We start from the raw sequence: 12743 nt of genomic DNA, 5'->3' as shown, positions 1-12743 counted from the left end.
AAAATACATCTACAGTTAGTTTAGTTATCGACAACTAGGAGCTTATAAGTAAGTTTTCCACTGATTTCTTCTCGTTTAAACTAGACTTCTAGAACGACTGACCTCTTTCTTGTGACCCGAGACAGATAGTGTGACCTTTGACCTTCGTTCGTGTTCTTTGATCAAAGCAGACTGAAAACAATAAACATCCAATGAATTGAGGACATTATCTTTTGACAACAAATTATTATGTCTTTCAAGCAGCTGAGTGAAAATAACCAACTAACATTGGGCCTATTACTGCAACTGGCGATGGGCTAGCTTTGACAGTACCCAGCAGCCGTACCCAGAAGCTAAGGGAGGTCAGTCTTAATTGGCGGAGTGTGAATTTTTTGGCGTGAATTGGGGAAGGGGGCTGAGGTGGAATTTAAAACAGCAGATTCGCCGAAATACATAAAGTCTACAGTGAGCTGCATTTTAACTCATTCCATTGGGCTTTACCAGTTGATAGTTTTGAGGACGAAAAGTTGAAGAATCTCACGATAAATTGTTCAAGCGAAAAGTTTTATGAGGTAACTTTCTTTGAGAGCACTTATTTACAGAATTTGTGGTCTTTTCCGTTTTTGCTTGGAGGGCATAAATAAAAAATGCACTGATCAGGGAGGGTATTGTTTCTATCTTCCACAAATAAACACAAAAAATCACCTCATAATTCTTGCACTTGAAGTTGTCTTTGGCTTTCTGAAACGCAGGATACTGGTGACAGAGTTGTTCACTCCATCTAGCCACCGACGCAAAGCCTGGAAGAAAACATCACAATTAATTAATAATTGGGAAAATTTGTTGTCGAAAAAGAAAACAAATGAGTTTCACAACTTACGTTCGTTTTTGCACAGCAAATTTAGAACAGGCTGAAGGCAGCACCAAATAATGACATCGGGAAGAGACGGAATATTAGGCTAAAATCAAACAATTTATCTTATTAGTAACAAGATTCAAAGGGTAAATAAAGAAGTTTAAATGGAAACAGAAATCCTAGTCAGGTTAGAGACGTTGTTCACCGACAAACCACAAACTTTTTCTTTAGGGAACCTCAGTTCACTTTCTGTTGTCACGCCAAGAGTACTCAAATTATTTCGAAGAGATTCTCGACTTAATTTTTTTAGTGACGATTATGAATACTCGCACAAGTTTATTTAATGACATTTTCACTTCAAGCAGGTATTTTGTCTATAATTCGAAAACGCAAAAAAAAAGCTTTCGATCCTCTGACGCGAGTTTTTAGAAGCTACTAAAACATCTGATCATAGGGTCAAAAGCCTTTATTGCGTTTAAAAATAACATAGACGTGATCGAATCTGTTGTCTATTACAGATGAAAATCGTTTCCACGCAATCAGAATCCTTTTTATTAAAAAAGCAGGTAAGACTTGGATATAAAAAGCTCGCATATTACGAAAAAATAGCTCGGATAACATTGTTGGCCGGCGGTCTCAAAATAACAATGAAAAGATTGAGACTCAAAATACTGCCACTAATCGGTGTGATTTTTCTAATTCATTTGAAATTGGGCACTAGAGCTGCCTTCAAATAATCTATAATTAGAGTGAGATATCCTTATTTGAATTTAATTCATCCCAGTAAGCAAAATCAAGTAAACGGGAAAAAAGAATACACAAGAGTTTAATAAAACAATTTCATCCTTCTTTTCCAAGAGAATTTTTTCGACGTTTAAAAAAATTCAAATATCTGAAGCGTTCACAAAATAAAAGCATAACTTCAGCCCGGCCAATTGCTCTCAAAGGATTGCTGAGCGGTTGACATCGTCAGAAGCTGCAGTTAACTGAGACTTGGCAAAACAAAGTAGAAAAGGGGTGCATTAGGGGGAGGAGTGTGGAACGATAAGAGGGTGAAGTTACGGGAGGGGTCTAAAACCTCCCAAAGAATTTCCGTTCACGCAATGTCAACTCAGCATTTCGAAGAAAAAGTTACTTAGAGACTAGTAAGCCTCTTAAAGTACTACTCAGCGACTTAATGTCCACAGCTTCTCCCATTTCAAGAAATTTTTTGTCAGACGAAGACTACAAGACGAAAAATCGTTGTCCGAAAAATCAATTTTTCTATATTTTTCCTGTTTTTCAGCTATTTCTATCAATTTCTGCTCCAATTCGTCATCGCTATCGAAATCGTTGCTATCATGAGACCTTTTTACACTGTTTGGCAACCGCTAATTCCATTTCTTCGAGATATTGAACTTTTTACCACCAGAAAGCTGAGCTTTCTTTCTGTTACTAGCGTCAGGAACTAGTTGGCCTAACCTCCAAAAATTATGTTTCCTTACTGCGAGCGGGCTGCTCAGTTAGGGCCGCAAAACTTAACATTCCACTTTTGCACGTGCTAATTGCAAATTGCACGTGCCTCCAAGTTTTAGCTACCATAAAGTTTGTACCCACGGTTCTCTAAAACTTCGAGGCAGGGAGCTCAGTTTGAAGGATTAAACAGACTTAGAGACGAGAACGTCTAATTTTTAGTGTCCTATAGGGCACTAAGCTTAGGACAACAAAATAAATTTTCACTTCTTTAATTCTATGTACTAAGCCCTTAGACTCTCAAGTCTATTTTGCTGTCCTATAGTGTCCTTAGACTTAAAGAATAAGAGAACTCATGGTTCGATTTCATCAGTCACTAAATCTTCGAGGCAGAAATGTTTAAGTCTAATTGGGGTAACAATAGGACAAAAACCAAACGTCTGAAAATCTAATTGTCACTATAGGACATAAAAACCAAACGTCGCCAATAGCGAAGCAGCCGATTATTAAGTTTAATCCTTCAAACGAAGCTCTCTGCCTCGAAGTTTCAGTGACCGATAAAATAGTACCACGAGCTCTCTAATTGATATTATTCAGAGCATTCAAAACGCAGCTTAATAAAAAGTTCCATGAAACCACAAATTACCTAGAGAACACAAATTGTTGATTCTTTGCCACAAGAATGCAAATTTTTATGATACTTTGACTACTGTAAGAATTTATATGTATATATAGGAGTTCACTTTCCGCCCCCGAGTTGACCGACTAACCTCTAAGGGGAGGGGCTTTTTCTTAATTGACGTTTCTAAAATACCGAGCAACCTTGTTTCTAATTTCACAGTGAACGATGTAAAATTTACCAGAAATGATTGTTCTAAGCAATTGGAGCTTTGCAGGGCTTGTTCAATCTTTTCAGCAACAACTTCCAATTCCTCCACTGCAGAACTTCCTTTAGATGAAGCAACGTATCGACAAACAGCAGACTAAAAACAAACAAAAGCTCCTCATACTACTAAAAATTAAAAATAAGGAAAATACTGTGAGTTTATTTACGGAGAGTTCTGTGTTTTCCCAAAGCAACCAGTTCCTAACTGAAGTCGGGAAAATATAGCCACCATTTGCCGATAACAAATATCTGAAATCAATAAAACATGAGGTTACTGACCTATACTGTTTCGTCCTCAGTGCGGTTTGTGACCCTCAAATATATCGTTATATTTCGCCTTCTGATTGAAAATACCTAAGCGAGGTAGGGCCAAATTTTGGATCTTTTCCGTTTGTGCCCCCCCCAGCTTAGTGGGCACATATTATTTGCACCCCCCAGAAGCACGTGCAATATTTTCACAACTGTTGTTGTTGTTGATGGAGATTCGCAGCGGGTTTGCTGCAGGGCTGATTTATGCCTAGTCGTCAGTTGTTAAAATAGAGTCCATTTATTTCTGCATAGATGGCAGTCGAAAAAGGTTTGCCAAGTGCAGACGTTCTTATCGCAAAATCGTAATGACACGTACTTTCTGATTGGGGGAGCATAACGTATTGGAGGCGGGGGGGACAAACGAGAAAGATCGCAAATTTTTAAAATTTTTAACCACTAAAACGGGGGTGGAGTGTTGGGCAAAACAGAACAGATCAAAATCAAACATTGCTACACTAGTAAACTACTATTTTCAAAATCGTACAAGCAAGTTGCATTCGTCGACGTCAGGCCAGGCAGCTTTGCCAATTGAGTAGCTTCAATCTCAGATTGGTCACCTAGAACGTCAGAACATCATTAGATATGCATGTAGCCGCAAAAGATAGCGAATACACAAAGTACACAAAACATACCACTCAGTAGATCCATGACAAGACCAAGTTTAAGCTTATGAAGAGGACAGTTATAAACTGCCATTATTATCTGAAAATAAAAGAAAGTAAAGAATACGGAGAAATTGTTTGCTGATCTCACACACAAAAGAATGTAAATGAGAATAAATAGTCTGAGGTGCAATATTGTGGCCAAAGCTTTTACAATAGAACTTTAATTCTGGCTATTAATAGCATTATGTAATCCAAGAATCTGATGCAATTTTAGACCGTTTTTGCAATCCTCAATTCCTTTAAGCTGAGTTCCCTTTTAACGCCTTCCCAAAGTTCTGATTTACTTCGAGAAAACTTAATCACCGAGAAAAAAATCGACTAATGCCCCACAAATAGCTGTCGAACAACAGGCAGGGACGAAAAGACTTGATTAATGTCGTAATGGCTAAAAAAGTTACGTTCAAAATAACATGAAAGAAACAAAAGGAGCAAACTGAATGGCAAAGAATGCGAGACGGTTGAAGCGAAGATCGAACGCAAATGGATAGAATTTTAACGTGCGCGCAGCAGCACCAGCTGTGAAAAGAGTAGGTTACTTTCCGAGGGAGTAAATCGAGTGCGAATCATGCAAAAACTGGTTTCATGCAAAATGTTTAAATTCATGTTTAGCCTAATTGTTGTGATAAACTTAATAAATAGTTTCATATCATGAAATGGGACTGTATTATATGCAAAAAGAATATTCACCACAACTCCTACAGTGTCCCCTGTCAAAAATGCAAGGAATATGCCCACATCAAATGTGCAGACGTCTCGAAAACATCCAAAAACGTGGAGTGGATCTGTTTATACTGTTTTAGGCCCACGGTTCCTCGAGTTAGCCCAGACTCTGCTTCGCTTGTTGGTCCTGGTGACCTTCAGGAGCAAGCTGGCTGTGAGAGGGGCCGGGAACCGGGCCAAGCCATAGCGGGATACGTACGCCCAAATTTTCAAAACCCAGTGAACCCCCAAAGCCAACAAACACCAGAACAAAGTTTTTGGGCAGCGCTAGAAAAACCAGAAGACCTGCTTCCTATCTACCAAGAAATCGTTCACTGGAAGCCAAGCTTCATGAGAATCAACAAATGCGAAGCAGGCAACTCTTTTACCAACGCACTAAACGACGCCCTTAAACATCTTGCAGACCAATCAGCAAATGCCCCCTTCTCATTGCTCGCGGCCATGATCATGCCCCACCTACTGCTCTGCCGGACAAAGAAGGCCGACGACAACTCTGCCAATAAAACGCTAAGCCGACGTCTTGACCTTTGGTTTAGTGGAAAACTGACGGAACTTTTCCATCAAGCAGGAGCATTGCAAAAACGAAAGCCAGCAGCCAAACAAAGAGTAAGTGAGTCCAAACCAATCAAACGTTTCAATGAAATGATGAAAGAAGGAAAAGTCTCAGTCGCGATGCGAGTGCTGGCCGGCGAAAAAGGAGGAGTCCTTCCGTTGAAACACAAAATTGGAGACAGCGATGTTTTGAGTATTCTTCTTTCGAAGCACCCACCTGAATCCTCGTTGAACGAACAGTGTCTTTTTACAGGACAACAACCCCTTGCTTACCACCCAGCAGTCTTCGAAAGAATCGATGCAGCATTGGTTGAAAAAGCTGTCCTGCACTAACGGAGCACATGGTCCGTCCGGCTTAGACTCAGCGCAATGGAGAAGGATTTTGACCTGTTTCGAAGAGAACTCTGACAACCTTAAGAACACAGTCGCAGCTATTGCCAAACGAATCGCGCCCCAAAAACTCAAATCAGAAACCCTTATGCCATAAAACAGCTGCCGACTTATTCCTCTGGACAAAAACCCTGGAGTTAGACCGATAGGAATTGGTGAAGTACTTCGGAGGATAATCGGAAGATGTATCGCCAAAAGTGTGGATGCAGAACTACGCTCAATAGGCGGAAACGACCAGCTTTGCATGGGTCAGACCGCGGGAATCGAGTACTCTAGTCACTCCCTGCGAACCGAATTTTAGAAAGACTCCTGTGAAGCTCTGCTACTTATGAATGCAACGAATGCCTTCAACAACCTGAACAGAGCAAAAGCGCTTGAAAACATAAGGAGAATCTGCCCTTCTATCTACTGCGCCATAAACAACTCCTACCAAACTCCCAGCAATCTGTACGTCGACAAGCAGACCCTTTTTTCCCAGGAAGGATGTACACGAGGGGATCCCTTGGCAATGCTAATGTATGGCATTGCGTCAAGGCCGCTGATAGACAGAATGAACATGGAATCAGTTTTGCAAAAATGGTACGCTGACGATGGCACTGCAGCGGGAACAATTGAAAAACTCCTGTTGTTCTTCAAGCAGCTGAACAAAATTGGTGAAGGATTTGGATACTTTGTCAGCGCCCCCAAATGCCAGCTAATTGTCAAGCCTCACACCATTGAAAAGGCGAAACATATTTTCAATAACACAAACGTACAAATCGTTGACGGTGCACGAGTTCTCGGCTCTGTAATAGGGTCTGAAGCAGCCTGCCAGAAGTTTGTTCAAGAGCAATCAGAAACACAACAAAAACTTCTGAAGAACCTAAGCGAGTTTGCCAAATCGTCACCGCAAGCAGCCTATCACTATTTTCCCCGAGGCGCTCAAAGTAAATTGACATTTTTGCTACGTACAACCCCAAAAGCTGATACCATCCTAGCTGACTCAGAGAACATCATACGTAGAAGCCTAATAACGAATATGACCGACCAGGACTCCCCCGATGATGGTATGAGATCCCTGTTAAATCTACCTGTAAATAATGGCGGGATGGCAATCAAAGCTCCTGACGATTTAGTCCCCGCGTATGACCAATCAAAATTTCTCAGCAGCCCACTAGATCATTTTGACGTAACAACAGCGACACTACATCAAGAGAGAATCAAAACAGACATACGAAGACAAAAACAAACCCAAAACAAACAGAAGTTGGAAGAAATTCTTGCAAACATGACCGAAGATCTCAAATATTCAGTACAACTAGCCAGTGAGAAAGGCGCGTCTACATGGTTGAATGCACTGCCAATAGAACGACATGACCTCTGGTTAACCAAAACCGAGTTCAGAGACGCCCTATGCATTCGATATGGCTGGCAATTCAAAAATATTCCCGAGAAGTGTGCGTGTGGCTCGAAGTTTCTTGTATCCCATGCCCTTCACTGCCCTAAGGGAGGATATCCAATAATCAGGCATAATGAAGTAAGAGACCTCTTTGCCGAGCTTATGCGAAAAACTTGTTACGATATCGAAGTTGAACCTCACCTGCAGCCTCTCAGCAATGAGAGCCTAAAACCCGCAACCTGCAAGGACGAGGAAGCACGATTAGATATCTCAGCTAAAGGCCTATGGGGTTCTCGCTTTGAGAAATCATACTATGTTGTTAAAGTTTTCAACCCGTTTGCTCCAACAAACAGACGTATTGGAATCAAAGAGAGCTACAAGTTCCACGAAACGACGAAGAAAACCAAATACCTGGACATAATTGTTGAAGTTGAGCATAGCTCTTTTATCCCTCTGATCTTCTCGACCACAAGAGAAAGCGGCCCCGGCTCCACAATAGTTATAAAACGACTTGCATCAAGAATTGCTGAAAAGACGAAAGACACGTACCCTAACGTCATAAATTTCATCAAAACATCCCTGAGCTTCGCCCTACTTAGAAGCACAATCCTTTGTATAAGAGGCCACAGAGGACAACGCTCTTACAAGGAGGAGTCTTCACCCTGTGCATTTAATGCCGACGTTAACCCATAAATCTGTACATATAAACCTAATTTGAAACCTAACGTGAACTTAAATATATACTGCTTCATACCAAACTTTGACCTCCAGAAACTGACTGGTAATTTATTCATTTCATTAGCAGACGTGGTGCTCATTTTTCATTCTAACAGCACACAGTGCACTTTGAATTTTCGTCTTTACGATCAGTTGCTTTGATTTTGCTCTTTTTGTTTGACCTCAAATGATGTTAGCACCGTTCTGTTATTCTTGACCTTTATTGAATTCAAGTTATTTGGGTTTCATGCAAAATGCCAAAAGTATCATTGACAGGGCGTATAAGAACATGCAGGAAATTATATGATCTGTTCGTATTGCGCAGGAAAAAGTACAACAGGGTACACAGGAAATGAAATTATTCAAGAGGTATGTGGGTGATATAGTGTGCAATGTCAAGGGGAACGTTCTAGATTGGCTCGAGTATGCAAATTCTCCTAAAAAAACGTACAATTCACTCTTGAGACACCCAACGGTAGTGGAGACCTGGCGTTCCTAGATCTCAACATAAAGGTAAACGATGACAGAAAAGTTAGCTGTCATAGGTATCAAAATCGACAGATACCTGCATAATCCAAAATTTCCGTAGCTGTGCACCGTTACAAAGAAAAATGTGATTCAGGGGAGTGTACTTAGGATTTTCAATGCAACCAGTGACTGGCAATCCTCTGATGTAAATCTTCCAAAAAAAATCAAGAGATCTGGACTGAAAGTCAGTATCCAACTGAGTGGTCATCCAATATTGTTAATAAGACGTTGGATAAAATAGTGACAGAAACCTCAACCAAAAAAATGAACTTCTTAAAACGACCAATTCTCAATTAAAATGAGCTGAAACCAATGTTTTTTGTTCAATACAGAAGAAAAATCAATCCAATCTTTGCAAGTAGATTGAAAAAATTGTGATATTCAGATCATTTTCATTACAAGAAAAATAAGAACTTGCTTGCCCACTCTAAAATCATCTCTCAATAACAATCTGAAATCCCATGTGGTATACAAAGTGTCTTTCATGGGATTATTCCACCTATGTTGGCCAATCCAGGCGACATGTTACCATTAGAGTTTCGGAGCATCGAAAGAAAGATTCCCCTGTTGGACAGCATCTCGTTGAATGTTGAGGTACAGCGCACAATATTAAATGGCAGGTTCAAGATGCATGTGGTTTAAAAACTAATGGCAATAGAAACGATCTATATCAAAAAATTGAAACCGCAATTATATAAGCTCGAAATGTGGGCGGGAATTGCCATTGAATACTTAATTCAAACACAGAATTTAAATTTTTAATTTCAAAATTTTTCTGGAACGTATATTTCAAATAAATTTCGTTTTCTAGTTTGGTTATCATTTGTTGAGTTTCCACATCTCTTCCAATCTCAAGCACTTCCAAACAATATACCCCATTTTCTGTATTGCTCTTTACATATATTTCCACATTTTTTGAGATACCAGTTCAAATACTTTTCACACTTGACGGCCTTGCTGTTCCAAACTACTCTCTCAAGACAGACTGGACATTTTTGTCTAGAGTTTTTTTAATTCTCCCAAACTCATCTCATCCTCATTACTAAGCTTTTCTTCGAAATAGTTGGTCTTGATAGCTGCCAGGGAAGCCCCTTTGCCAAACCGTCTTTATGACAAAACCAGTTACCATTGCGTTTAAAATTTGCTAGTTTGAGAAGGAGCTGAAATGTCAATCTTTCAATATCTGGGGAGTTGCCACTGGAGAAAAGACATCGTAGAGAAACGTTGATGGCTTCTGAGACCGGTCGTTTTTAAATAAAACTTTAACACATATTAATACAATTTGCCCATTTGCCTCAAACTCAAGATTTGCAAGTTTTTGTCTAGCTATAAGGCTCGAAGGTTCGATGTTGAATCCCGGCACGTTTTCAAAAGGTGAGTAAAAAAAGAGTGAGAATTAGGGAATTGAGGTCTCGTTTTTTCATTTCAAAGTAAAGTTCCTTTAATTTCGTTTTCTATTTTGAGGGTTATCTCGTCATTTGTTGTTTCTATCTTCAGAAATTGGGGACAGTCGAAAAATTTGTTCAAAATTGATTGATATTTTGGACAAAAAAATCCATTACCTTTTTCAAAGGTACGCGTATATGTTCATTCTTTTTCTGATAATTGGCCAACCTTGAAAATTCTCCATCGATTTTTGTCTCTTTTTTATTTTTTTCATATTGTTTTTAGTATTCATCCTAACAAAGTTGTCCACCGCAAACACCATTTTCTCATATACTAGTCACTAACTTGTTAAAGTCTGCCAAAAATGAGATTCTTTATCTTGGTTCTTAATTGGGTGCTTTGGCCCGTAAAACAGAAATTCCTTGAGGAATACTGGTAGCTCTATTCCTTTTGCCGTTTTGATTGCGTTGTCGTTTTTTCTTAACGGTCTATCTTGACGATTTGAGAGTTTTTCAAACTTTCTGTTGATTCTTGATTTGTTTTAGATCAAAGAGCAAATCTTTTTTCGTATAAAAAATTACTTCCGCTAAATTTTTTTATGGAGCTGTTTATTTCTGCTAGTTTCAGCTTTTTCAGGCAGGTCAATCGCGCTATGTTTAATTTTTCTCAGCTCGTCTTTTAGTAATCTACGTTGAAAGGGGTTTATTGCCTGATCAAAGAAAACGCCATTATTCTGTACACATAATTTTAGAAAGTCTCAATTAAAATCATGGTCTACACTTTTTTCCAGGAAGTAAACTTTGAGTTGCAGTTCTTATGTTTTTTTAATTTTTTGATATGTTTTGAAATCAGCTTCCAATCACCGTTAATCCGGCTCAACATGTAACGTAGCCAACTGTTGGGTACAACTACGCTGGACGTCAGCGCCATGATTGGGAATTACACTCAAACTACGTACAACTACGTTTGGAACTTACAATTTTCTTTCCCTCGCAAGAGACTTCTGTCTGGCTTTACGTTAGTTATTACCCAATTCTGGTTTTCACCTTGTTAAGCAGATTCCTCGAGTCCTCTTTTGGTTGCCAAATCACTTCTAGTGTATGCAGTTCACTGTCCTCGTCCTGCTAGAGTTTACGGTACTGCTTGAGTACAAACGCAGATTCCTGCTGTTTCTTGGAGATTTTAGGCTTTGTCACCTGGAGGAACAATATGCCAGTGCTGAGGAGGCTCGTGAAAATATTTGGTGTTGTATTCCACTGACAGTACACAATCAATTGAAACCGGAAACTATTTGTTGTCATATAATCCCACAGATCGTTGGTGCTGCAGTGTTTTGAGTTCGATATGTGTTTTGTTAGGGTGTTGTTAATTGCATCATGCCGGAGTGCCATATCTATTCTTTTGGCAAGTAAGTTGCTTGATCTCACTAAATTTCTGATATTTCTAGCTGATATTAAGTGTATGGATTTAAATTTAATCCTGGTATTGTTATAACATGGTTAACATGGTGTGGCAAATGCCGCTCATTTTCATAAGTTACCTGGTTTATAGCATGAAAGAGTGTACTGGCTGCAAAAATTCTCACTATGTTCTAAAGGTGTTACATTTTTAAAGAAAATCAATGTTTTGGCCTTTCTAGGGCTCTATCTAATCTATTGACTAGATGTTAACAAGCTAAGTTATTGAAATGTATAGTAAAGTTGTTGTTTTTACAATAAAATGTTTTTGCAATATTTAGCCTTATCAGTAAAATCTAACTTAAAGTTATTTTATTTACAATTAAGCGATTTAATTTCACACAATAAACCGAAACTTCAAAATCGGATAACCGTTTTTTGGTAAACACAAAATTTTCAGAAACTTTGTTTTCAAGTTCGTTTTAAATTTCTTTTTCAAGATCATTGAATTCAGATTTTTTGAAGTTCTTTGTGATTTTCCACCGTTTTTTTTGACTTTTGGGGCACTTCAATGTTTTGATTCGCTCAAATGTAATTTTTGAATTGATCAACGTGACAACTGTTGGCTAGTATTTCGGTACCTAAAGTAATGCATGATATTGTGCTCTTTAGTAGACTAAAGCCAACACTGGAAGGATAAAATTGTTGACTTTTGGGTATCGCTTGCTTGATTTTTGGGCTATGAGGGAAGCAATGCGTACAAGGAGTTTTTGTCTGATGGGATTGGCTCCGCCTGTGTTGGCAGAATTCAACGTTGGAAAGAATCCATGTTCAATGTTCACAATTCTGTGTTGATGTTTCAGGCGTTTTAACTTCTTTTTTTAGTAAATATGCATCTTTGGTGTCTTTAATTCTGTTTGTGGGAGCATAGGCGTTGGAAATTTTTACATCATAGAAAGAGCGCTCACGACGACTGCCCCAGATTCATTTGGCGGAGATATCGAGCATTGCCTCACCTTCGGTGCAGGCATAGTTTGTAAAAATTTCATTGTCGAGAGGCTGCAGATGTGTTTCGCCTTCGATGTCTGTGCCAACTTTCTTCATCAAATTAAAAAAAAATTACGTATTTCATTGTTTCTGATAACCGGGCATGTTCCTTGGGGTCAATGTAGGGCGTGGGACAGAAAGACAATTGATCCAGAGGCACATAATGATAGCAAGTTTTTGAAATCCCATCCATGACGAACACAGAGGGTGTCGCGGAGTTCCGATTTTGTAAACCAGAGTCCGTGATTTTCAATTGGCAAAGCGTTAAGTCAGGAGGAGGCTCCTTTCTCGTGCAAGTTTGGGGCCTATTAGAGGTCGGGATACGTCGTGTCAATAATTTGGTTGTGCTTCTAAATTGCTGTCATCAAGCGGTCTTTGTGGTTCTATTTCTTCATTCGGTCTTGTTCCAGAATTATGTGGTCGGACGTCGAGTGGTGCTGAGAAAATTTGGGCGCCTAAACAGTTTCTGTTGTAGTCAAAT

General features: G+C 39.2%; 1 protein-coding gene across 1 annotated transcript in view; it reads right to left on the bottom strand.

Moving 5' to 3' along the window:
* Positions 1–4204, bottom strand: part of LOC142351969 (methionine--tRNA ligase, cytoplasmic-like) — a 34578-nt gene extending 30374 nt beyond the window's left edge. The window contains exons 1-7 of the mRNA XM_075404264.1: positions 4115–4204; positions 3967–4039; positions 3341–3422; positions 3148–3270; positions 860–938; positions 685–779; positions 103–171 (exon numbers count right to left, since the gene is read on the bottom strand). Coding sequence (XP_075260379.1) covers positions 103–171; positions 685–779; positions 860–938; positions 3148–3270; positions 3341–3422; positions 3967–4039; positions 4115–4178 — 585 coding nt within the window. The 5' untranslated portion in view covers positions 4179–4204. The remainder of the gene's footprint in view (positions 1–102; positions 172–684; positions 780–859; positions 939–3147; positions 3271–3340; positions 3423–3966; positions 4040–4114) is intronic.
* Between the last annotated feature and the right edge of the window lie 8539 nt (positions 4205–12743).

The sequence above is a fragment of the Convolutriloba macropyga genome, chromosome 13, assembly GCF_964194025.1.
Source record: "Convolutriloba macropyga chromosome 13, txConMacr16.3, whole genome shotgun sequence".
Classification (NCBI taxonomy): domain Eukaryota; kingdom Metazoa; phylum Xenacoelomorpha; order Acoela; family Convolutidae; genus Convolutriloba; species Convolutriloba macropyga.
The sequence above is the reverse complement of the archived record's forward strand: the minus strand, read 5'-3'. Positions and strand labels throughout refer to the sequence as shown.